The sequence below is a fragment of the Trachurus trachurus genome (genome assembly GCF_905171665.1).
Source record: "Trachurus trachurus genome assembly, chromosome: 6".
In the NCBI taxonomy this organism is placed as follows: Eukaryota; Metazoa; Chordata; class Actinopteri; order Carangiformes; family Carangidae; genus Trachurus; species Trachurus trachurus.
In genome coordinates this window covers 30,128,437-30,152,694 of record NC_139897.1, presented here as the reverse complement: position 1 = coordinate 30,152,694, position 24,258 = coordinate 30,128,437, and the positions used below count along the sequence as shown (strand labels likewise).

The 24,258-nt window shown below is 43.4% G+C and overlaps 2 protein-coding genes across 2 annotated transcripts in view; one reads left to right on the top strand and one right to left on the bottom strand.

The window, feature by feature from the left end:
* The window catches only part of LOC310987927 (protein NLRC3-like), a gene marked incomplete at both ends in the record, with an annotated part of 313,828 nt that overhangs the window by 194,211 nt on the left and 95,359 nt on the right, over positions 1–24,258 (top strand). The gene's annotated exons all lie outside the window — the stretch shown is intronic.
* On the bottom strand, positions 1,083–22,131 carry LOC310987211 (protein NLRC3-like; the record flags this gene model as incomplete). The annotated part of the gene is made up of 8 exons (XM_083973402.1): positions 1,083–1,732; positions 1,871–1,923; positions 11,740–11,913; positions 12,002–12,175; positions 12,289–14,077; positions 14,231–14,279; positions 15,526–15,715; positions 21,983–22,131. 8 exons carry the CDS (start codon positions 22,129–22,131, stop codon positions 1,134–1,136), a joined length of 3,177 nt encoding a protein of 1,058 aa, XP_083829528.1. The 3' UTR covers positions 1,083–1,133.

Sequence of the window (24,258 nt, the reverse complement as noted above, 5' to 3'; positions counted from 1 at the left end):
TTATTCAATCTGACATTACTCAAAAAGTAATAATGCCACAAAATCAATTTTCTCAGTGATGATTCAGAGGGGTCAGCCGGTGATACTGGTAATAATCAAAGTCAAAATTTATTTTTGAATATTGAATTTTATTGCATTTTTCAAATAAGCGGTTAGTGGTACATGATTGAAACCGGCATTTAAAGGGTTAATTTTATTTGCAAATCATGATTTTAAGATATGAATTAAACGAGCAGTCTTTCATGAAAAAAATAAAAAAAGAATTTTGAAAAAATATTAATCTTTCATAAATTTATTGCAGTTTAAAGATCAATGTACAAAATGTACACGAACAGTAGTAACGTAACTTTTTTATTCAATCTGACATTACTCAAAAAGTAATAATGCCACAAAATCAATTTTCTCAGTGATGATTCAGAGGGGTCAGCCGGTGATACTGGTAATAATCAAAGTCAAAATTTATTTTTGAATATTGAATTTTATTGCATTTTTCAAATAAGCGGTTAGTGGTACATGATTGAAACCGGCATTTAAAGGGTTAAATTTATTTGCAAATCATGATTTCAAGATATGAATTAAACAAGCAGTCTTTAATGAAAAAAATAAAAAAAGAATTTTGAAAAAATATTAATCTTTCATAATTTTATTGCAGTTTAAAGTTCAATGTACTAAATGTACACGAACAGTAGTAACGTAACTTTTTTTAAACAGGGCATGAGGGTTAATAATGAACTCAGCGGCATGTTAACAGAAAAATCATTAGCTGGTAGGATTAGTAGCTCATCAGCAGGAAATGCAGTAATGATTCAGTAAAACCACAAAGAAAAAGAAATCACATGTAATTCATTATATTCAGCATCTATACAACATTATGTTTGTTTCCAGTTGTGTTTATTGTTGTGTCTGTTTACCTGTGACCAGCTCACAAACAGCCTGTAAAGCTGATCATGAATCATCCATCTTTAAAGGAAGAGGAAGAAGTTTACAAGAATCATTGAGAAGAGTTTAAAAAATCAACTGATTTAATCCATGAATGTGAAAACGTGAGTGAGAGACAGAGACAGACATGTAGAGACTGAACTGTCTGTTCAACAGTGAGAAGGTTTCTGTGACAGGAGGAGACTCTGATTCACTCAACACAGAGACACTGAGGAACCAGGCCACCGGAGTCTAAACCCAGGATACAGAGGTTGAGTGAAGGTGGTGTTGAAGGTGTAGATGTGGATCAGTGAGTCAGAGGAGACTCTGTAGAAGGACAGAGAGCCAGCAGGACAGTCCACATACACTGCTACTCTGTTAGAGACAGAGGAGGAGGAGGAGGAGGAGGAGGAGGAGGAGGAGGAGGAGGAGGAGGAGGAGGAGGAGGAGGAGGAGGAGGAGGAGGAGGAGGTGATGTCTGTCCGACTGCCATTGTGCCTGACGTAGTAACGACCATCAGAGCACTCCAGACGCCAGGACTGATCGTTCCATCCAAACAAACAGTCTTCACTGTCTCCTTTCCTGCTGATTCCTCTGTAACTCACTGATATAGAAACTCCTCCTCTCCACTCGACCTCCCAGTAGCAGCGACCAGTCAGACCAGTTGAACACAGCAGCTGAGACCACGGGTCAAATCTGTCTGGATGATCAGGATATGACTGATGCTCCTCCACACGTGTCGCCTTCCTGTTGTCGTCAGACAGTTTGATCCTTGTGTTCACTGTGTTTGTGTCGATTGTGAGTCGACAGGAATCTGATGGAGAGAACAAGACACAGCTGCAGTTATTGATCATGTGATCAGTTATTGACAGTTTGATGAAGACTCATGACGTCAGTGATGTGACAGTGTGAAGATGGTTGAATGTGCTGCTCAAAGTAAAAACACACTTACACTTGCTCCTCATCAGACCTGGTGTCAAGAATTGGGCTCCAGCAGGCTGCACCCTGAAAGGAGGAGGGGGGTCAGAGCAGCACGTTCTCTGTCAGCATGCACACATGGACATTACATGGCTCTCACACACACACACTGTTTTATCACTGTGTTCACATGGAGGCTGGTATGTATGGATGAACACTGAGCACAGAGAAGAAGGAGCTGGAGTCTTTATCTAGTGATGATACAGAGCAGGAGGAGACGAGGAGGAAACACTTCATCATGTGTTTTCTCCATGTGATGTCACTTCAGTGTCAGACACACACTTTCACTCTCTGACTCTCAAGCTGCACAAACACACGTCACAGCAAAGAAGATGAAGACACAACAGGTGGAGGAAGAAGAAGAAGAAGAAGAAGAAGAAGAAGAAGAAGAAGAAGAAGAAGAAGAAGAAGAAGAAGAAGAAGAAGAAGAAGAAGAAGAAGAAGAAGAGGAGTGCAGCTGTGAACAGTGGATGGTTTCAGTGTTTGATGAGGAAGGAAACACACTCAACATGTTTGTTAGAGCTCAGTGAAACAGTGAGTTTAGTGAGAAACACTGAGTGTGAACACAACTTGTGTTTGTTTGAAGAAAACTCCCCAGGAAGCTGAAGAATGAGGCTGTGAGCAGGTTTCCACAGGAGCCACAGCAGCAGTGAGTGGATGAAGGAGCTCTAATAGAAACCATCTGATCACAGTGACAGGACGGATCAGGATCTCATGATCAATGACTCTGTTCTTCTCTGCTCTTCACACAGATCAGCTGCAACACACTGACTCACTGAGATCAGTCACATCATGTGGAACAAAGCAGCCGTCCTCAGGACCAGTCCTGAGCTCCATCAAACCTGTCCACACATTTTTACTGGACTTGAAGTCAGAGTCCAGAGGAAGCAGAGAAACTGTAGAGCAGAGAGAAGCAGGCTCAGCTCAGAGCACATGGACTCAGACAGGAAGTGAAGCTCCAGCTGCTGGAGACTTTCATTAAGGAGCCACTTTGTGGCTTCATCTGATCTGGAGTCAGACGTGTTTGAGCAACACACACACAGTCTGAAAACAGCTGTTTGATCACACACACATTCAGCCACAAATATTGATTATTACTAGAGATGGTGCCAATCGATTGGCAACTGATCGGATCGGGCCGATATGATAAAAAAACAAAAAACGATTTTTATTTGAAGTATCGTGATCCCATCGCATTATACATACAGCAGGGTTTCCCTGCTGCATCCACGCATGCAGACAGTAAAATAAGACTGCCTGTATCACAATTGTGTATAATAGCCTAATTGATCATGTAAAGCATAAACGAGAGGGAGCGAGCGTCTCTCTCCCTCTTTCTCTCTCTCTGCGTGTGTGTGACTGGCAGCATAGACATCTGCATCACGATGAAGCCCAATAGCGGCATTTGCTGGGATTAAAGTTCCGTCGCAACAACGGATTTCGACTAGTATGTGTATGTGTGTGTGTGTGAGACTCTCCCAGATAGACCACGGACCGAATCCCACGGCTGGATTCCAAAATTAAACAAAATAAGCTACTCCTTACGTTGTCAAAACAGGCTCGTTAGGCTACTTGTTTCAACCAACCAAGCGATAGAAAACGATATATTTCCCCCTTAGGTGTGTGACTCAGTGTCACTCCCAGTAAGATGCTGTACTTAATGTCTGCTCATCAAAATCATCTACTGAAGGAAAGTCCAACAAAGTGCAGACAGAGCAGGAATATGAAGACTCCTGACTGAAAAAAACATTATGGGTAGCAGGGCTGGTCCTAGAGTCTGGGGGGGCCAGAGCAAAGAAGCCCCCTTTTACATTTAAGTTCATTTCAGAGCCTGTACCTTCTTAGGGGAGAGTGGGGTAATGTGAGACACCCCCTGTATCTAGAAAACGGAACACATTTATGGTCATCTGACCATTATGTTTTCAAGCCCCTTCCTTTTCCCCATGGCCATGAAGGAGAGGACCTCATGATGCTGTGGAAAGCATGTTTTTTTTTCACAAAAATGTTATTTTTGCATGTAAAAGTAAATTTTCTTGCTGTCAACTTAATCAACTGTTGTGCCAAAGCAAATTGATTCAGGTAGAAAAACGTATATGATACATGATGATGAACTACCAACACATAAAACCATGTGATGATGCTGGCTGAAAATTAGCCTGAATTTCTAAGAGAGGTCGTTTTTTCTAAAATGGGGGTGTTGGGGTAAAGTGAGACAAATGCTGCGGGGTAAAGTGAGACCATGGATGTATCATAATAAATCCAAGAGTGAGACACTGTGAGCACCACACACAAAGATTTACACTAGAATCTCGTCCCCCAAGCCAGAAATCTCACGTGATCAAACATGATCTGTAGCCACACTGCTTTGTTATGCTATGTGCTCTCAGTCAGCTCACTTCTTTGGTTGGTTGGTTAATAAACTCAATTTTAGTCACATTCCACTTTGTCCGCTCCCTCCACATAAAAGAGGACTTTTGATCAAAATGGTCACGATTGTCGGGGCCTACAATCTGACCCCCAGACTGCATTCTACTCTAACTGGGTCTATCTGTCATTTGAATGTTAATTAAAACATTTTGTGTTGTATTTGATTTTGTTCTTGAGTCACTTTGTGTTTAGAAAAAAAAGTGCTTAAAGCAGAAGTAAGTGATATATTTGTGTTAATATAAGTCTTAAATAGTTATATCTTCCGACAGCAATCACTTTCATAGAGTGTTTGGACCGAAACACGGGTCTGTCAGTCACTCTGCTCTGCTCTGAGCCGAGGAGAAAACATTTATCGTATCCTACAGTTTTTATCCAATGAGGAGAGAGAACGGCATGCAGGGCTGTGTGTGCAGCCAAGGGACGCCGTGAATGTGGTGACGTAGGGACGAGGACTGTTATGGTGCGTTCAAGGAAACTCGTAACTCGTGTTTTTCCGACCTGTCAAGTCATACCAGTTCGATCTGGTACGAGTTCACCGGTCGGAAGTTACGAGTGGCCGTTATAGTGACTTTCACAGGTAAAACAGGTCGGAAAAACACGAGTGGGTTGCCTGAAACGCTACAAAGTCGTAAATTGTGACTTGAAGCTGTAATTTACGGTTTCAAAAGCCTACCTGGAACGCAGCATTAGCCAAAACGACCGGATTGCTTACTTCTGCTTTAATTGACCAATCCCCATGATTCTGCTACTATAGTCCGACATTAGTTCTGGGATGTGTGGTTGTCAAGCTAGCTGTCAGGATTCTAACTGTTACAACATGTGTTGTTATGGTAGTTTCAGAGTGGAAAAGTGGATCAGTTTACCCCCTTGATTTCTCTAGTCTGTCTCAGTTTACCCCTGAGCTGGGGTAAACTGAGACACAAGACCACTTTTTTTTTAAAAACAATCATATTTTCACTGCCTTTCATTCTAAATACATTCTGATAATTTCCATTGCTAGGAAACATCCTGAATTAATGGGAAATGTGTAAATTTGTACTGATAAATCATTTTAGGAGCAAATGTAAAAAATGTCTCACTTTACCCCACTGTCCCCTACTACTTGAGTAAAGGAGTTGAATCAGTACTTCTACTTTTACCAGAGTATTTTTTTTACACAGGTATGTCCATTTAAGTCATATTCATCAGCCAGTGTTGAATATGACAGACCCACAATCGAGGCAAAATATCTCTATTACTGGTGGTTGACTGTGGAAAAGGTGACAGGAGCTTTCACTTTTTAATAAAATTGAAATATCTAAACAATAAACATCAAACAATAATGTTTTAGGCCAAAATGTGAACAGTGGACAGTATGCAGCAACACCGCCTCCCCCCACCACCACCACCTTGACTAACTGATTTTCTGCAGGAAACCCTGCAAAGTTAACATAAAGAAAACTAGGCCTATGCATGAGTGGGTGAATTAATGGGGGAAAAAATAGTAAAAAAAGAAGAATATCGTCTCACGTGATCGATCGGTTCTGATCGGTAATCGGATCAGTGAAGCTTTAGGTGATCTGTGATCGGGATCGGTCCCATCTCTAATTATTACACTGTTCACTACACTCACTCTCTTCTGATCGACAGCTCCAGGCCTCTGGACAGTGATGACATCTGGATGTCACACTTGTGATTTACTGTCTCCTCAACACAACAACAGATCTCATCAGGACAAGATCAGGATCTCAGAGAGACTGAGCTGATTATTGATCATCAATATCTGACCAGACAGAGACCTGATGGTGCCGCCTGGTTTCTGTCTCTAATTTCTTTCTTGGTTGGAGACGCTGGGAGACAAATTATGTCTCAGAGCAGTGGACATGGTTTGATTCTTGTTGTTGTGTTGTTATTAGTGTGTCCACACTCAACGGTGTCTACAGTCGCCCCCCCCCCCCCCTCCTCCCCATGCAGTCTGCCATCCAGTCCTCCCATCAAGCTAGCCTGCTCTCCCTGCCTCCCTTGCCTACCAGAAGCTGCCTCCATCAGCTCTTGTTAACATTTCCATGTTTCCCACTATCTGTGTTATAAACTGTTTTCTTGTCTGTGTAATGGGGTCCTCGCCAGCGGGCGGCGCCGTGTCCTCACCTGGGGAGGTTATTTAGGTAGGCAGGTAACAGGTTCCGCTCTCTCTGTTCCTCTGCCGGGTCATTACTGAACACACTAACGCGGCCAGCGTGAGGGGACGCCAGGCTTTGCTCAGTAGCCGCTGAATTTAAAAAATCAGGTATACAAACTTTTATTGACAAATGTAGTTAATAATTAATCACTGTTTATGCGCATGCCGTACGGCAGGGTAATTGTCTGTTTACTGTGTTGATTCCTTCAGAATCCGGACAATTGTGGCTCAAACCCAGGGACACGGGTCCTCAAAAGTACAGAGTAATATGTGAGTCTTATACAATGTTGTATGAGGGTTTATGCAAATTCATTCATGAACGTAGAGTGTAATGTGTTTTTTCTTGTAATTCGTTTCGGCCAGTCAGCGGACGGGGACGCGCTGCTCATTGGGCATCGTCTCACTGATTTAAAGGTACAGAATATATACATGTATAAATAATTTTAGGAGCGTGCCTTTTGTTTATGAGTGTAAATAAGAAATGTGTTTTATGCTTACAGGAATTGTTCATTGGACAGGACTGTCGCTGTTTTTCTCCCCTCATGAGTTTGTTAGGGCGGGCTTTTGTTTCTGTGATTTATTGATTTCCTAGTGGGTTTATGTTTCTTTATTTGTTTTCTAATTTTTGCTTTATTTAAGAAACAAGGGCATATTCCACCCTTTTATTGGGTGCTGAACCTATTCCTCAGTAAGCAGCTGCTGCAGACCAGACACATAGGCCTTTTTGGGGCACCTTTTTGCTGTGATTCTAAGTGTCTAAGCACCCTATTCTTGTGTAATTTGAGCATGTGTGTGATGTGTATTTGGTACCATATTTTAGTAACCTTATAGAAGTGTGGTGTTTTGGTCCCTAACTACCTTGTCCTGTAATCTGGTCTGGTTGCTTGAAGTTACTGTGTCCACCATTACCAGCCCCAAATGAAATCATTCTATATTGCCCTGATACTCTTTTTACTCTGTGTCTTAGATCATTGTTAATAAAAATTGTAACTTATTTATCGACACATCTCTTTGTCGTCCTGTTTATTCCAGACACTTACCTGAGTAAAGTAAATTAGGAGAGTTGAACATATTAGTATACTTTTCCATACTACATCTGTAATAACATCTACTGCACGTCTGCCTGTCCTGAGGGATCCCTCCTCTGTTGCTCACCCTGAGGTTTCTCCAATTTTTCCCTGTTGGGGGGGATCTATGGAGTTTATCCTCAGTCAGTGTGAGGGTCTAAAGGCAGAGGATGTTGTTATGATGCCATGTAAAGCCCTTTGAAAAAAACTGTTTTTTAAAATTTTAATTTCAATTTATTTATTTGCTATGGAGGACAATGTACAACATTCAGCACTCCCTCCAAGGGGGTGCGGCTGTACCCAATTGCAGCCTTAGGCTGATTTACATTGCTAGTCCCCCTGCCGGATGTTATTAGGCACGGTCCTTAAGGGAAGATCAAACAATAATAACAATAATACATTCAAGTAAATGAAAATAAAAACAATATTAATAATAGTACATTCAAGTAAATGCAAATGTGTGGACAACAATCTGTCATAGAAAACTAAATAATACAGCATAATACAATTATAACATTATACAGTGTTGTGCAAATCGGACAAGTATAAAAAATAGAGTTTAAAAGGGGCTATAAATAAAACTGTACAGTAGTGCTCGACATTAGTGTTTTTAAATATGTGATAATAATAGTAACAATACTGGTCATAATAATTTTGGGAGAAATTGCACATGCCGACTGGCCTCAAGTTTATAATAAATAAGTTGGTAAATGGGGGGGGGGGGGGGGGGGGGCTGTGTGGGGTGTGTGGATGGTATGGAGGCCTGTAGCAATACAGAATCCAGTGCATAGTTCTTGTAGTTGGTGCGTTTAAAAAACAGCTATACAAATAAAATTGCCTTGCCTTGCCCACAGTCTCTGGGACTGTTCAGGTCAAACACTCTGTTGGTTCAGGAGCAGTTAAACCAGCTGCCGCTGAATTTTTTCCTGATTAACTCTGAAATATTAGTCTGATCAAAACATCTTGAGAGACTCAGAGCACAGCTGCCAACAACTGGTTTCATCACTGACATCTCTTCTCCTGAATATGACACAGTGAGTCATGATGAGACACTGAAGTCATGAGGAGAAACTCCTGATCCCAGTAGTTCATCACTGTGACTGATGGAAGCTGCACAGCTCATGTTTGAAATAGGGCTGCAACAACAAATCGATAAAATCGATAAAAATCGATTATTAAATTCGTTGGCAACGAATTTGATTATCGATTCGTTGGGTAGCGATTAACTTGGCCCAGAGCCAGGGAAAAAAAGGAAATATTTCTTATCTTTACCCGTGTCCAAAACAGTCAGCAGCAGCAGCAGCAGTCAACCAGCTCCAATAATCCACTAATTTATATTATTTCCGTTTGCATCGCTTCCTGGCGGCCAGCCTGTTTCATTCATTTGCGTCATGTAAAAAAAAAGAGGTATTTTTAGCGGTGGCAACAGCAGCAGACGTGTTTCTGATCAACCGGACCTGTGTTGTCCGGTTCCACCGCGTTTCTCCCGGTGCAACGTTACTCCCACACGGACACGGTCCACGCGGCTCGGACGCGGTGTGTCACGGACATGGTCACGGACTGTCTGGACCGGTGGTGTGGACTCGGTAACAGCAGCAGAGAGGCTTCACCGTCTCCTCTGTCAGCCTCTCCTGTCAGAAGCTAAAGCTAACGCTAACGTTAGCTAAAACTTTTTTCTTTTTTTCACACAATGCAAATGAATGAACGCTGGCCGCGAGGAACGCGATGCAAACGGGAATAATATGGATTATTAAACTGTTGGAGTTTGATGCTGCTGCTGCTGCTGACTGATTTGGACACCTGGAGTAGGCTAAAGAAGAAGAAGAAATATCTCTTTGAGGTTTGATCAGCTGTTCCTCTGCTCAGAGCTCGGTGTGTGGAGGACTCACATTAGAGATCTGATCATCATTTACCCGTTTTATTTTATGGTGATGGGCGCTATTACAGTTATGTTTACATCAGTTCGCTGCTGTGTGTGTGTGTGTGTAACGTTGTGTGTGTGTGAGTGGAGGGTCCAGCCTGTCTCCCCGCGGTGACTGATGTTTATCACGGTGTGATTACGTAGCCCGGTCGGGGAAGCTGTAACTGTCAGTGGAGTAACGTCAGGTTGTTGTCGGTTGATCCGGTGAATGATGAACTTTCAGGGTTGATTAGAATTTTCTTCTGGATGTAAACATGCTGCAGACTTCCACTTGTAAGTAAATCAGACAGTGCCCTAATTAATTTTGTCTATTATTATTTTTTATGTAGGCTATTATTATTAGTTTAACAGCTCTGGGGCCTCATTTATCATTGTGGATACACGTTTTTTTACACGCTCTTTCCCCCGTTTTGTGCGTACGCACTTTTCTCCGCCTAATTTGGGATCTATCAAACCAAAACCTGTCGGGAGAAAGTGCCGAAATTTACAACCAGTCCGACCATGGCGTACCGCCATTTACACGCTTTTTGAAGAACAGGAGGAATTGGCGACGCAGCTGCAGAGTCAGAGAACTGCAGTATGCGAGGGAGAGAGGAGCGCGGACACTGTTTGAAGTAGCAAGTGGTGGTGGTGATGACCCCCCCCAGCACCACCACCACCACCACCACCGCACACGTGTTGACGTCGGCACTTTACATGAAAAGCACAGCGACTCAGATTTTTCCCCTGTGCATTTACACTAGTTTGCTCCTAAATACTGGCTTTATAAAACGAATTTCGTTTTCTTTTGATATCATATTGATATTTTCCCCCTGCATGTAGGCTACAACTCTTCCACTACCAGTCTGTCCAGTCTGGAAAATAATTTCTGCGACGTGCGTGTGTTACGTAGCCAGACTGGACACACACAAGCAAGCAGCAAGCCCAATAATGTCGGCGCAAATCAAAGCAAATGAGAAAACATGATCGATATTTTTTGTGTGAATAATATTTATTGTATTTAACAAAAATGGGTGCTGCCCAACATCATTTTAGGAAAAGTCACAGACTGGTGGACTTCAATGTTTTTTTTTTTTTTTTTTTTTTAATATATAGCTATGCACAAATGAAAATCAAAGTCTTCCAGTGAACGGAAGTTGGGGGTTAGTGGAAAGGGGTGCAAAGTAGTAGCTGACTGGCAGTGGAAACCCTGCTTTAAATTATTATGACATAATCTAAAATAAGGGGCAGAATAAATATGATTCTTCTTCTTTCTGTTCTGTTTCATTTAGATTTGGAAGTTTTTTGTATTTATTGTAGCCTTTCAATGCAAGATGATGTTTCTGACTGATATTGCCGTGTTACCGTGTATCTCGCTTTCAGAGAAATTCCGCTTCTTTCTCCGCTCTCCGTCCGTCTATTGTCTTCAACGTCTTCCACTGACGTCATTCCACACGTTTCCAGAGTGCACATGGCTACTTAATATGCACGTAACTGATTTGCATTGACCATATATGGTTGTGTGGGGCTGTTTAGGGGGCTGGGTATGAGGCGTGTTCTCATCCACGCTTTTCTCAGGTCCGGTGTGATTTATCAAGGGAAATACCGTGCAGCCGTGTGTACGCGGAGTTTGATAGATCTGAAAAGAGTGTATAATTTTTGGTCGTACGCACATTTTGCCTTTCCGTCGTACTGAAAATTTAAGAGGACTTTTACACGCTCTTTGATAAATGAGGCCCCTGGGCCGTTCAACTAACTTAAAAAAAAACGTATTTGTGCAATTTTTTTTGCACTAATATTGTCCATTTGGAATAACATTCTGTTTTTGAATAAAGTTAGGGAGAAATACATAAATGATACCAGTGACATGCTGGATCAAACTGAGAAACAACTCCTCCTCTCATTCTTCTCTTCCGTACAATGTAAATCAAATTTGTGCCTTTTTTTTATCCGATTAATCGATTAATCGAAGAAATAATCGACAGATTAATCGATTATCAAAATAATCGTTAGTTGCAGCCCTAGTTTGAAACACTTAAGAGATTTTGGCTTCTGTGTTAGGACGAGTCAGACTGTGACAGAGGACGTCAGTGGAGTTGGCAGAGCTTCACTGTGGCCTACAGCACCTCTGGATATGGTCTGAGTGATCAGATCTGATGTCATCAATGCATCAATCACCTGAGACAGATGTTAATACCAGGTGTGATCAGGTGTGAACTGGGCCATAGAAAATGTTCCAGCTCCTCCTCCTCTATCAGACAGTGTGTGTGGCTGCAGCAGCCTCTCCATACCTGAGAGAGTCCAGTCTCCAGTCTGGATCCTCCAGTCCAGCAGACAGCAGCTTCACTCCTGAGGCTCCTGGATGATTGTAGCTCAGGTCCAGCTCTCTCAGATGGGAGGGGTTGGAGCTCAGAGCTGAGGCCAGAGAAGCACAGCCTTCCTCTGTGACCAGACATCCTGACAGACTGAACACACACAACACACAGGAAACCACTGTCAACACCTGGAGGTGTGTTCAAGTGTCATCAGATAAACAACTTGATGGATCCTCACCTGAGAGTCTCCAGTCCACAGTGTGGACTCTCCAGTCCACCAGACAGCAGCTTCACTCCTGAGTCCTGCAGGTTGTTGTTACTCAGGTCCAGGTGTCTCAGACTAGAGGACTGGGAGCTGAGGACTGAGGACAGAGCTTCACAGCTTCTCTCTGAGAGGTTACAGCTGCTCAGTCTGCAGAGATGATCATGAGGAATTAAAGAAGAAAGAAATTTATTTTCTATCCTGTTGAAATGACACAAGTGTTTTATATAATGATGAATAAATCCAACTATCTCTGCACTTACAGAGCTTTGTTGGAGGCTTTGACCACTGGCAGCAGCCTCAGAAGAGCCTCCTCTGAAGCAGAGTATTTCCTCAGATCAAACTTATGCAGATCTTCTCCTGATGACAGTAAGATGAAGCCCAGAGCCGACCATTGAGCAGGAGACAGTTTATCTGTGGAGAGACGTCCTGATCTCAGGGATTGTTGGATCTGCTCCACTAGAGAACGATCATTCAGTTCATTCAGACAGTGGAACAGGTTGATGCTTTTCTCTGCAGAGGGAGTCTCTTTAACCTTCTTCTTGATGTACTGAACTGTTTTCTGATTGGACCGTGAGTCACTTCCTGTCTGAGTCATCAGACCAAGTAGGAGAGTCTGATTGGTCTTCAGTGAAAGACCCAGGAGGAAGCGGAGGAACAAGTCCAGGTGTCCATTTGGACTCTGTAAGGCCTCGTCCACAGCGCTCTGGTAGAAAGGTGTAGATGTGTCTCTAAACCAACGAGATGTTGTTTGTTGTTGTGACATCAGGTTGAGTCCAGAGTTGATGAAGGTCAGATGGACATGAAGAGCAGCCAGAAACTCCTGAACACTCAGATGGACGAAGCAGAACACCTTGTCCTGGTACAGGCCTCTCTCCTCTTTAAAGATCTGTGTGAACACTCCTGAGTACAATGAGGCTGCTCTGATATCGATGCCACACTCTGTCAGGTCTGATTCATAGAAGATCAGGTTTCCTTTCTGCAGCTGCTCAAAAGCCAGTTTTCCCAGAGACTCAATCATCTTCCTGCTCTCTGGACTCCAGTGTGGATCTGTCTCAGCTCCTCCATCATACTTGACCTTCTTCAGTTTTAGATAAACCACCAGGAAGTGGATGTACATCTCAGTCAGGGTCTTGGGCAGCTCTCCTCTTCTTCTGGTCTTCAACAGCTCCTCCAGAACTGTAGCAGTGATCCAGCAGAAGACTGGGATGTGGCACATGATGTGGAGGCTTCGTGATGTCTTGATGTGGGAGCTGATCTCTCTGGCCTGCTCCTCAGCTCTGAACCTCTTCCTGAAGTACTCCTCCTTCTGTGGGTCAGTGAACCCTCTGACCTCTGTCACCATGTCAACACACTCAGGAGGGATCTGATTGGCTGCTGCAGGTCGTGTGGTTATCCAGAGGCAAGCAGAGGGAAGCAGTTTCCCCCTGACGAGGTTGGTCAGCAGCACGTCCACTGAGGTGGACTCTGTCACATCAGTCAGGATCTCAGTGTTGTGGAAGTCCAGAGGAAGTCGACACTCGTCCAGACCGTCAAAGATGAAGACGACCTGGAACTGATCAAACCTGCAGATTCCTGCTTGTTTGGTTTCAGAGAAGAAGTGATGGACAAGTTCCACCAAGCTGAACTTTTTCTCTTTCAGTACATTCAGCTCTCTGAAGGTGAAGGGAAATGTGAAGTGTATGTCCTGGTTGGCTTTGTCTTCAGCCCAGTCCAGAGTGAACTTCTGTGTTAAGACTGTTTTCCCAATGCCAGCGACTCCCTTTGTCATCACTGTTCTGATTGGTCGGTCTCTTCCAGGTGGAGCTTTAAAGATGTCTTCTTGTCTAATGGTTGTTTCTGGTCTGTCTGGTTTCCTTGAAGCTGTTTCAATCTGTCTGACCTCATGTTCATCATTGACCCCTCCAGCCCCTCCCTCAGTGATGTAGAGCTCTGTGTAGATCTGGTTCAGAAGGGTTTGGTTTCCTGCTTTAGAGATCCCCTCAAACACACGCTGGAACTTCTTCTTCAGGGCAGATTTGAGTTTACGTCGACAAACTGGAGCAAAATGTCCTGAATGAAAACACAGGAAATCAGACCAATAAGAAAATATAACATGTTAATTCCTCTAAATATCTACTTTATGAACATGTTTCCCTCCATATGTTGATGTCAGTGAACGTCTCATTTGTTCATTATGTTGAATCTTTACAGAAATCCTCTTACTGCTCTGCAGACGCTCAGCCAGCTCCTCCTGCTTCATCCTTTTCAGGAGCTTCACTGTGATCTTCACCAGGGGCGGAGTGGGGCACCAAAATCTACCGGGAAAATTCTGACCGCACCGGCCCACCATCGGCCCAACCCCCCCACCACCACCACACACACACACACACACACACACACACACACACACACACACACACCATTTACATATTTCTGTACCGCTCACCGCTCAAACAGAGCTGTGTCATTCCATATGGCAAAATATATGAGTGCCAGAAGCAAAAGAAAAAAAAATGTGGGTGACACAACTTAATTGGGGGTCTGGGGTCTTGGATTTTTTTTTTTATAAAGGCTACACCATTTCCCATATTCTGGTGCATTTTAACACATTGTTATCTAGCTAAAAAAAAAAAAAAAAAAAAAGAATGAAAGAGCTGCAATTAGTGCCTCCCAAGCAGATTTAGCCTACTTAACACTGCTGACCATAACATTACATCCAGTCATGTTTACTCCTTTATTTCCCCCTCTCAACTACTCAACTCTGCAAATTGATTTTACTGACAGCGCGCTGCAAACGCCACGGTTTCGTTTCGGGTCTTGTCCTACTCACCAACATGCTTCGGTGCCTATGGAGAAGACAGAGCAGCTGCTGCTGTGATGTGAGAGGCTCCGGCTCGTAACGGTACCGCGGTCCGCGTACCGCCGCCCCCTGGCCCACTTACAGTAAAGCACGGACTGTGTTGTCTTGTTAAATTAATATAAGTTATAGATTACGTAACACACGGGCAGGACTGATAAGGTTTGCTGGGTAGCTTCCGTGAGTCGATCTGTTTTTAGCCGTAGCCGCTAGTTTAATGATAACTTTCACAGTGATAGGATTTCCCATTTCCCATGAGGCTTTGCACCATTCTACATTAGTTTAAGAACAAACAAACAAATTAAATTGCTGGTTATTTTTATATTTTGTGGTCATGAAAGTTCTTTAACATTGAACAGAAATAATTAGATAAAGATAGGAGGCTAAACAAAAATCATTTAGTAGGCTGGATTGATGAGAGTCTGATTCACTATCGCAACCATGAGTGAGAGGTAGAGAGACATGAAGGGGTATAAATAATGGATGGACTTGCTTAATAGGTGTAGAGGTAGAGTTTGGAGATTATCATGGGGGCTTGCAGTAAATGTTACGTTTAACTCGTGAGCACCACACGGCCACGCAGGGCAGCTTGCAGGCCGGCTCTCTTGAGTTTATTGGCCGCCGGCCGACCGGGAAATCTCCCGGTCCTCCCGATGGCCACTCCGCCCCTGATCTTCACTAATGCCTCTCTGATGCTCCTCTGCTCTTCATCCTCACCATCCACCACCTTCTCATCCTCCCTCTGACTCCCTGAGCATTCTGGGTAATCTGGGCTCAGAAACTTGTGGATCTTCTTCAGCTCGTTCTTCACAAAAGTGACCATGTTCTCCTCCAGCAGCTGGAACAAAACTCTATGAGTGACAGCATCAAACTAAAACCTGACAGACTGACAATCCACTGGTGTCAAAATGCAGCATGGAGATGATTGTGAACACAACAGATGTAACAGCAGCTGTTGGACATGTACCCACCATAAACATGGTGTCCAGGGGCCGTATTCACAAAGCCTTTTATCTTACCACTAGGAGTGCTCCTAACTCGCACTAAAAGTTTTTACGTAGGAGTTTTTTCTTAAAAGCTATTCACAAAGCCGCTGAGACCTACTCTTACTAAGGATAAATCACTAAGAGCAAAGTAAGAGTGACGCCCCTGGTGACGCCCCGTTGCTATGGATTACGTCAATTCTCGTGCACGAATTTGAGGCGCTCAACACGGTGATTGGTTGTTGAGTGCCCCCCCCCCCTTCCTCCTCCTCGCCGCCGACGCCGCTCCACTCCACTTTTTTTCTTGCCGTCAGGTGCGACGGGGCTTTTTAGACTGCTTCGAGTCCAAACCACTCTCTCTGCTGCCAAGTTGGGCTCTGAACTTTCTGTCTTTCTCCTGCCATCTGCATCTTTCTGCTACAGTTTTTGTCGCGTCTCACTTTCTGCAGTGTGACGCTGTGCAACTCCTATGAGGGTCAGTGCGTCCACTCGCAAAGCAGCCGCTGGGTTTTTTTTCTTCCCACATTTTAATATTAATTTTCACATTCGTTGAGAGCCCTAATATTAGGCTATATGGTGATCATAATAATGATGAGAAAAGAAAATGCATTACCCACATCTGTGGCCTATAGCAGGATTTGAACCCAGACTGACAATAAGTTTAGTTTACTGGGGGAGCAGCCTTATCACATGAGCTATTACTACTAACAGATATGTGTCTAGCGCACCCAGCAACTTTAAAAAAAATATTTTTGGCTCACATCAGCATGACTGCATCGCAGCGGTCGCAGTTACGTCGGTCCGACCGTTGTGACGCCTATATTGGACAGTCCGTCACCGTCACTACTCCCGTTTTATAGCGAAAATGTTGTAGATGACCAAAAAAAAAAAAAAAAAAAAAACACAGACAAAAAGGCACTTTGGGCATCAAAGGGCAAAGGGGCAGGTGCTCCAGCACCCCCCTCTGCAGCAATTCGCAGTCCTCCATACATTTGCCTGGCTGCAGCCATTTGCGATTCTTTGTGAATAGGTCTTACTGAGTTAGGAGTCCTCACGAGGACTTTTAAGCTCTCCCAGACTTAGGAGCTACTTTTAGGCATAAAATACTTTGTGAATTACTCTTATTTTAAAAAACTAGGAGTCCTAAATTTAAGACTGACACGCCCACTTTTTTTAGGAGTTGCTCCTAAATTCGGCCCTTAGGAGCTACTTTTAACCTTAAGATTCTTTGTGAATACGGCCCCTGGTGTGTTTGATGCTGCTGGGCAGACTGACCACTGGGAACCTCTGAGCTCTCCTGATCCACTCTGTGGAGGAATCAGTGTCAAGTGAACATCAGAACAGAGAGATAATACAAGATGGACTTTATATGTCCCCTGAGGACGTTCACAACAGACAGAGACACTTTGATTTCAGACCTGGTCCAACAACACGTCGTACAAACTGGTTAATTTCTACAATAACCTGAATCTCACTGTCAGTTACAGCTTACATCTGATCAGCTGATCCACGTCCTCCTTTGAAGTTAATGAGCCAGTCCTTTGACATGTTGCTCTTTAAAGACAGACAGCTGGGTTCAGGAGAGTCTGGTCTCTGCTGCTGAATCCTGAAACGACAACACAACTGATGTTAAATAGTTTTAGATTTTCAAAAACAAAAAAGAACACAACAAAAACATGAACCCTAAAAAACACGTTTGATTTGTTTCCTTATTCCTGTAAATAAACGTAAACAACGATCATGAAAGATTTATTCACCCCAGAAAATGTAATTTATCTCTTTGTTTTGTTCTGTAGATCAATGTTTCTCAAAGTGTGGTTATTGAGTGGGTCGCCAGCTTTTCCTTAAAATGTTACCACTTTTTTCTAGAATTTGCAATCTTTTTTTTAAAGAAATTAGAGAAACTATTTTGAGAAAATGTATTTTTTTTAAGAAGTCTTTTTTTTAAATATGTATTTCTCTAATTTTTTTTAAAATCTCAAGCCATTGGCCCTAATTTGAACATACATTGACTAAAAACGTAAGGTTCTTCAGTCTCAGAACAAACTGGTGTTTGCTTCATAATTTTGTCCATTGGAGGACCGTGGTCTAATTTGTGTCTATTTAGGGGTTTAGAGAACCACTGTTGTAGATGAGTTGAAGTTTCTATCTTTACCTGAGTTTTGCTCATTCTCTCTCTCAGTATTTATCTACGTTTGTTCGTCTGCTCCTGTAAAAAGCAGCTGCTGAGATTCTGCTTCAGCTCTTGTAACTGATCTGGGGCCGTATTCACAAAGAATCTTAAGGTTAAAAGTAGTTCCTAAGGGCCGAATTTAGGAGCAACTCCTAAAAAAAGTGGGCGTGTCAGTCTTAAATTTAGGACTCCTAGTTTTTTAAAATAAGAGTAATTCACAAAGTATTTTATGCCTAAAAGTTGCTCCTAAGTCTGGGAGAGCTTAAAAGTCCTTGTGAGGACTCCTAACTCACTAAGACCTATTCACAAAGAATCGGAAATGGCTGCAGCCAGGCGGATTGTTTTGTAGGAAATGCAGGACTGTGAATTGCTGAAAAGATATCGGCTGAATCGTGAGGGTATAGGTATTGTAGTTGAATTAGTGCGGGATGCAATAACGTCCCCAACTAATAGAAATAACCCGATCAGTGCAGAAATTAAATGTTTAGCAACACTCAGATATTTAGCAACAGGGAAAATGCAACTTTGCAACGCGGACAATTTAGGAATATCACAACCATCAGTCAGCCGTGCCATAAATCAAACCATCAACGCGCTCTGTAGACCACATATCATCCGACAGTTTATCCGGTTTCCTTTGGACATTCAGCAACTTCACAGGATCAAAGCCAACTTCATGGCAATCGCAGGTATGCCCGGTGTGGTCGGTGCTGTTGACGGGACACACATCAAAATCATTGCACCATCAATAGATGAGGATATTTTCGTCAATCGAAAAAAAGCCCACTCCATCAACACACAGATTGTTTTTGATCCAAATTACATAATACTGGACATTGTTGCGAAGTGGCCTGGATCTACCCATGATTCGCGCATATTAATGGAGAGTGGTCTGAGGCAGCTTTTTGAGAGGCACCATGTACCAGCTGGATGTCACTTGCTGGGTGACAGTGGCTATCCCTGCAAGACGTGGCTCTTGACACCCTATCTCAATCCACGACCGGGAGCAGAGTTAACATGTAAGTGATTACGCATATGAGTAAAAAATTGTATTGGCTCTTGTCGCTTTTTTATTGTGGAATCCATATTTATTATTTTGTTTATGTTTATGTATGTTAGAGCGCACAAAAAAACACGAAATGTTGTGGAGAGAGGAATTGGGCAGATGAAACGCAGATTTCATGTCCTGCACGGCGAAATACGCCTTAGCCCAGAGAGGGTGAGCAGAGTTATTACGGCATGTGCAATTCTCCACAACCTCTGCAAACGGAGGAACATCCCACAACCAGAAGATGACGATGACCACGATGATGATGATGATGATGATGATGATGATGATGATGATGATGATGGCGATGGTGATGACGAGGACCCTGGCCGTGTGGCACAGAGTGGACTGGCATTTAGGGATCACTTTGTGTTTACACACTTTAGGTAAGCACTTTGGCACAAATCAGTCAACACACAGTTCTGTAATTCATAACATGTATTATTTATTGTTTTCTGTGATTTCCTTTATCTTCAGACTGTAATATTCAGCCTTTAAATCCAGGAGCCTCTTTTTTGCTTTTAAAACCTGAATTTCCATTCTCATTTTCCTCCTCAATAGTGGAGCACAGGCAGCAGGAAGGAGAGGAGAGGCAGGCGGCAGGGGCGGGCTGGGGTTGAAATTCAGCCCGGGAGTTTGGCTTGGAGAGGCCTTTTATCCGATCGCACGGACGGACGCAAAGTGGAACCGTAATTTTAACACAAATACTTTATTTGCAGTATAATCTAAACACAACACACACAGATTACTATAGTGTTGAAGTATGCTCACACTTGCCATGCAACTCAAACACTATGTTCCTCCTCACTCCTATGACTGGCATTATCTTGTTCCTCTGCATCAACTCCATGACTGACACCGGCCTTGTCAGCTAATAATAACAAACAGCAACAATAATAAACTTCATAGCACTTTTGCAAATAATTCAATGTTAGAACACAAATACAATATAAAAATCAACAACATGATGTGGTAAAAATGGCTATATATTAATGTAGAAACAGAACAGGAAAACAGGATGTAGGCCTACAGCCTATAATACTATCTTTTTAACTTTGAACACAGACTGTCTCCTGAATTGTTTTCTTTTTTAAAGAAATTTGTTCGTTTTTCCTGATCAGCCAGTAGCTATGGATTTTATTTTTAATTGATAAAGCAGATTAATGAGTTATGCACGTACTGTACGGTGTAACATTGTTGATAGGCTACCTTTAATATTCTGTGTGCCCTGAACACATCCAAAAACACAAACACACTTGAGGACACGTCTGGGACGATAGGACCATGTAGGCAGTGCTCGTTAACCTGCTGTGGCCGCTGCTCGGTCCCGTGTCGTCACTGGCCTGGCTGTCTGTAGCCACGCTGACCTTAACCCCTCCACCATGGAAAAGCAGTCAGTTTAACGCATTTAAGTTGCGTCCTGCACTAACCTTTTTCTCTTGTTTTTCAATTTCGCACAGCTCCTTTTCCGGCTTCTATTTGGCATGTTTCCAAATTCATCCCGCTCCTCTTTCATTCTTTTTTTTTTTTTTGACAGACTGAGCAGCTCAGCCAATCACATTTCAATAGAAACAAGGATCAGCTCAAATTGGTAGGGGCCTCTCGTATCCCACATTAATATGCGAAATATTAGATTGACCCAGTCTTACGTTCCACTCTGTGTTACCTGCGGCCGCGAGGGCAGGCTGCTGCGATCAACCGTGGCTGCGTTTATGGGTAAAAAAAAAAAAAAACGTTCCGACCACCGGCCGTGGAACAGACCGGCCGTTCGGGAATCCTCCCGAATCTCCCTATGGCCACCCCGCCCCTGGCAGGCGGTGAACAAAGAGGGCCGGTTGGAAGAGGAAGAGCTGGGAGAGGAGGAAGAGCTGGAAGAGGAGGTGCAGCTGGAAGAGGAGGCGCAGAAAGAGGAAGAGCTGGACGAGGAGGGAGAGGGAGAGCTGGGAGAGGAGGAAGAGCTGGAAGAGGAGGCGCAGAAAGAGGAAGAGCTGGACGAGGAGGGAGAGGGAGAGCTGGGAGAGGAGGAAGGGCTGGGAGAAGAGGCGCAGCTGGGGCGGGGGGGGGCTGTCTGATGTGATGCCGGACTTGCTTGTTGTTGATTTGACCTGTGGGGAAGATATGTATAATTTCAAGCACATTTTTGGGAAGTGGGTTGTACACTTGCACATTGTAATTCAGTAAAGATTACACAAAAAGGTTTTCCACGTCTATTGCAATTATTGCATGCATACCCCTCAAGCTCATGTAGTAGCTGGACTGCAGGATCAGCTGCACCCTCAAGGCCGGTTATGCTGGTGTCTGAGCCAAGGACAGCATACACCACTGATGCAACTGGGGACAGTGGCTTTGGTGCAGATCCTCCCCCAACACATGAAATGTTTCAGTTAATTCACAACGTTTCATATCACTGTAGGCTTTGTTTATTGTTTCTTAAATTTAATATATTGTTAAATAAATTTAATTGCAATATTGTTAAATTTAATTTAATTGCTGAAAATGACTGTATCCGAGTGTGAAATACGTTTGCATGACTTAAATTTAAGTAGTTTACCAAAACAGTTTATTTACCACCGGAAAAGCAAAAGCAACAAAGACGCAGGCACACAGAAAAAACTGACACATTGTAACGTTTCTCTCCAAGGGCCCCCCTCTGTTTTAAACAGCCGGCTCGTGTTGGATTTTCCTTGATACAGCACATATTTTACGTTCACAGGAAAGTCATATTAGCTCTAGCTTTTCAAGTCCTATACAAGCAAGGTTAATAGACTTACCTGTTGCCGCGACGGCTCTTTTAAAGTCTGCGATCTCAAATCTACACTGTGATTGCAGCGCATACCACCTCCTCTCACATTCCTCAGTTGTGCGACACACAGCAGGGAACGAAGCATTGATGTTAAGGCATATTTCTTCCCACGTCTCCCGCTTCCTCTTGCTCGTCACCCCCGAGCCAAATTTCCCCTTTATAATCTCCCTCCTCTCCAGCACAAACTGGGCCAACAGCAATAACTGGTCCTGTGACCAGTTGGGCTTGCGTTTCCGTTTATTATCTCCGTTTTCAGTCATCATGTCAGGAGGATTTGAATGGCGGTATGGGCTGATATTTAAAGTGTTTAGGTAAAGTATAGGGAATGCTGATTGGACTAGGCCTAATAGCAGGGCGATTGCAATTACCTCCATGATTATGATAATATTCACGTGGTTTTTGTTTACTTTCTCTCTCTTATGTGCACAGCGTCATTCTCGTGGTCTGCAAGCGAGCAAAACACACCCAAACATTTTTTTTAAAGATAAGCCTAAATCTTATAGAGGTGCACCACGACAGCAGCAGACTTAAAGGGGAGAAAAAAGCCAACACACTCCTCAATATTCCTTTGACGATTCTTGTTGTGATTGCTTGTCCTCCTGCACAAACGTGTCATCATCATGGATCTATAATATAATACATCCGTGGTCATCATGCGTGTATTCTGCCGACTGCACCCACTGTTAATACCTATTTTATCGGACTAGGTTGTAGCCTTTGCCACTTCCTTACTTTTCGACCGCTGGCACTCAACAACCAATCACCGTGTTGAGCGCCTCTAATTCGTGCACGAGAATTGACGTAATCCATAGCAACGGGGCGTCACCAGGGGCGTCACTCTTAGTGTGCTCTTAGTGATTTATCCTTAGTAAGAGTAGGTCTCAGCGGCTTTGTGAATAGCTTTTAAGAAAAAACTCCTACGTAAAAACTTTTAGTGCGAGTTAGGAGCACTCCTAGCGGTAAGATAAAAAGCTTTGTGAATACGGCCCCTGATCCTCTGTCTCTGCTCTCTGTGTCTGACGTCACTCTGAACTCACTAGAAATCACTGATCGGCCCCTCGCCCTGTTGCACACCTCAAAGCTGCCACCAGGAGGAGACTTGATGCAGCCAACATCACCATGTTCCTTCTACCAGGTGGAAACAAGACCATGAACATTTAGAGCAAATGAAAGGATGATTCTAACCCAGTGGTTACTTCCTGTTTTAAGTAGAAGGTGCTGACACATTTCCTGTTGCTACTGGGCTGCACTGTGAGCATTACTGAATATTAACATGTGCATGTTCAGGCAAGGACTCTTTACTGCAGCTGGACAATGTGTGTCTGAGTTGTAACTCTTTTTGACCCCACCGGAAGAATGTTTAACAGAGACTCAAACGCTTTGAAATTTAGTGTTGTCTTACATCTGATCAGCTGATCCACGTCCTCCTTTGAAATCCATGTACCGGCCCTTTGACATGTTGCTCTTTAAAGACAGACAGCTGGGTTCAGGAGAGTCTGGTCTCTGCTGCTGGATCCTGAAACAACAACACAACTGATAAATGTGCATGTTGGAGAAAAACTGATGAAAAATATCTTAAATCTTTTAATAAACACAACAACTGACTTTTAGAGAGAAAAGTCTGACAGTTTTAATTCTGACCTTTGACCTCTGGTCTGGCCCTGATGTTCCCCACACAGAGTGGTTTTAGAGGGAGGGGCTCCCTCCTCTCTGTCCTCACACTGATCCATGCTGCTGAGGTCACATCCACATCAGCTCACACACACTTTGTAGCTTCACCTGCAGAGGAAACACACATCATTCATGTGCACAGCAGCTCACATGTCCATCATGTCTCCAGCTGCTCCTCCACTGATTGGCTCTTCTTCTCTGCTTCATATCAGTGTCAGCTGAATGCAGTCACACAGCAGTGAGGAAGAGGAAGCTGCCATCAGCTGCTGTACTTCTACTATTAGTCCACTAGATGGCGTCATGAAGCTGCAGTGAAGTGAAGAGCAGCCCAGCAACATGATCCATGGACGACTGTTTCCATCCACTGACACACACAAGGACTGAGATCCACTGAGTTGATGTGACACAGTCTCAGTAAAGTATACTAATATAAAGAAATATAAAGCAATAGGAAAGGCACCAGCTTCATCAACTGCTCCACCACCAAAAGGCCAAAGTCCATCTGCTGATAAGATTCCTGCTAACTTATAGTAGGTGTAATAAGTGCGGCTCAGGAACAAAGATGACTCGGATGCGATTGTTTTCCTGGGTTTATTCACTACAGAGGTGGTGAAAACACGTGAAAATAATACATACAGTCTCCTGATCTTTCCTGTACCGCTATAACAATGCAACGCAGCACTGTTGGATTGGTCAATAGCAGGGCTGTGGTGGCT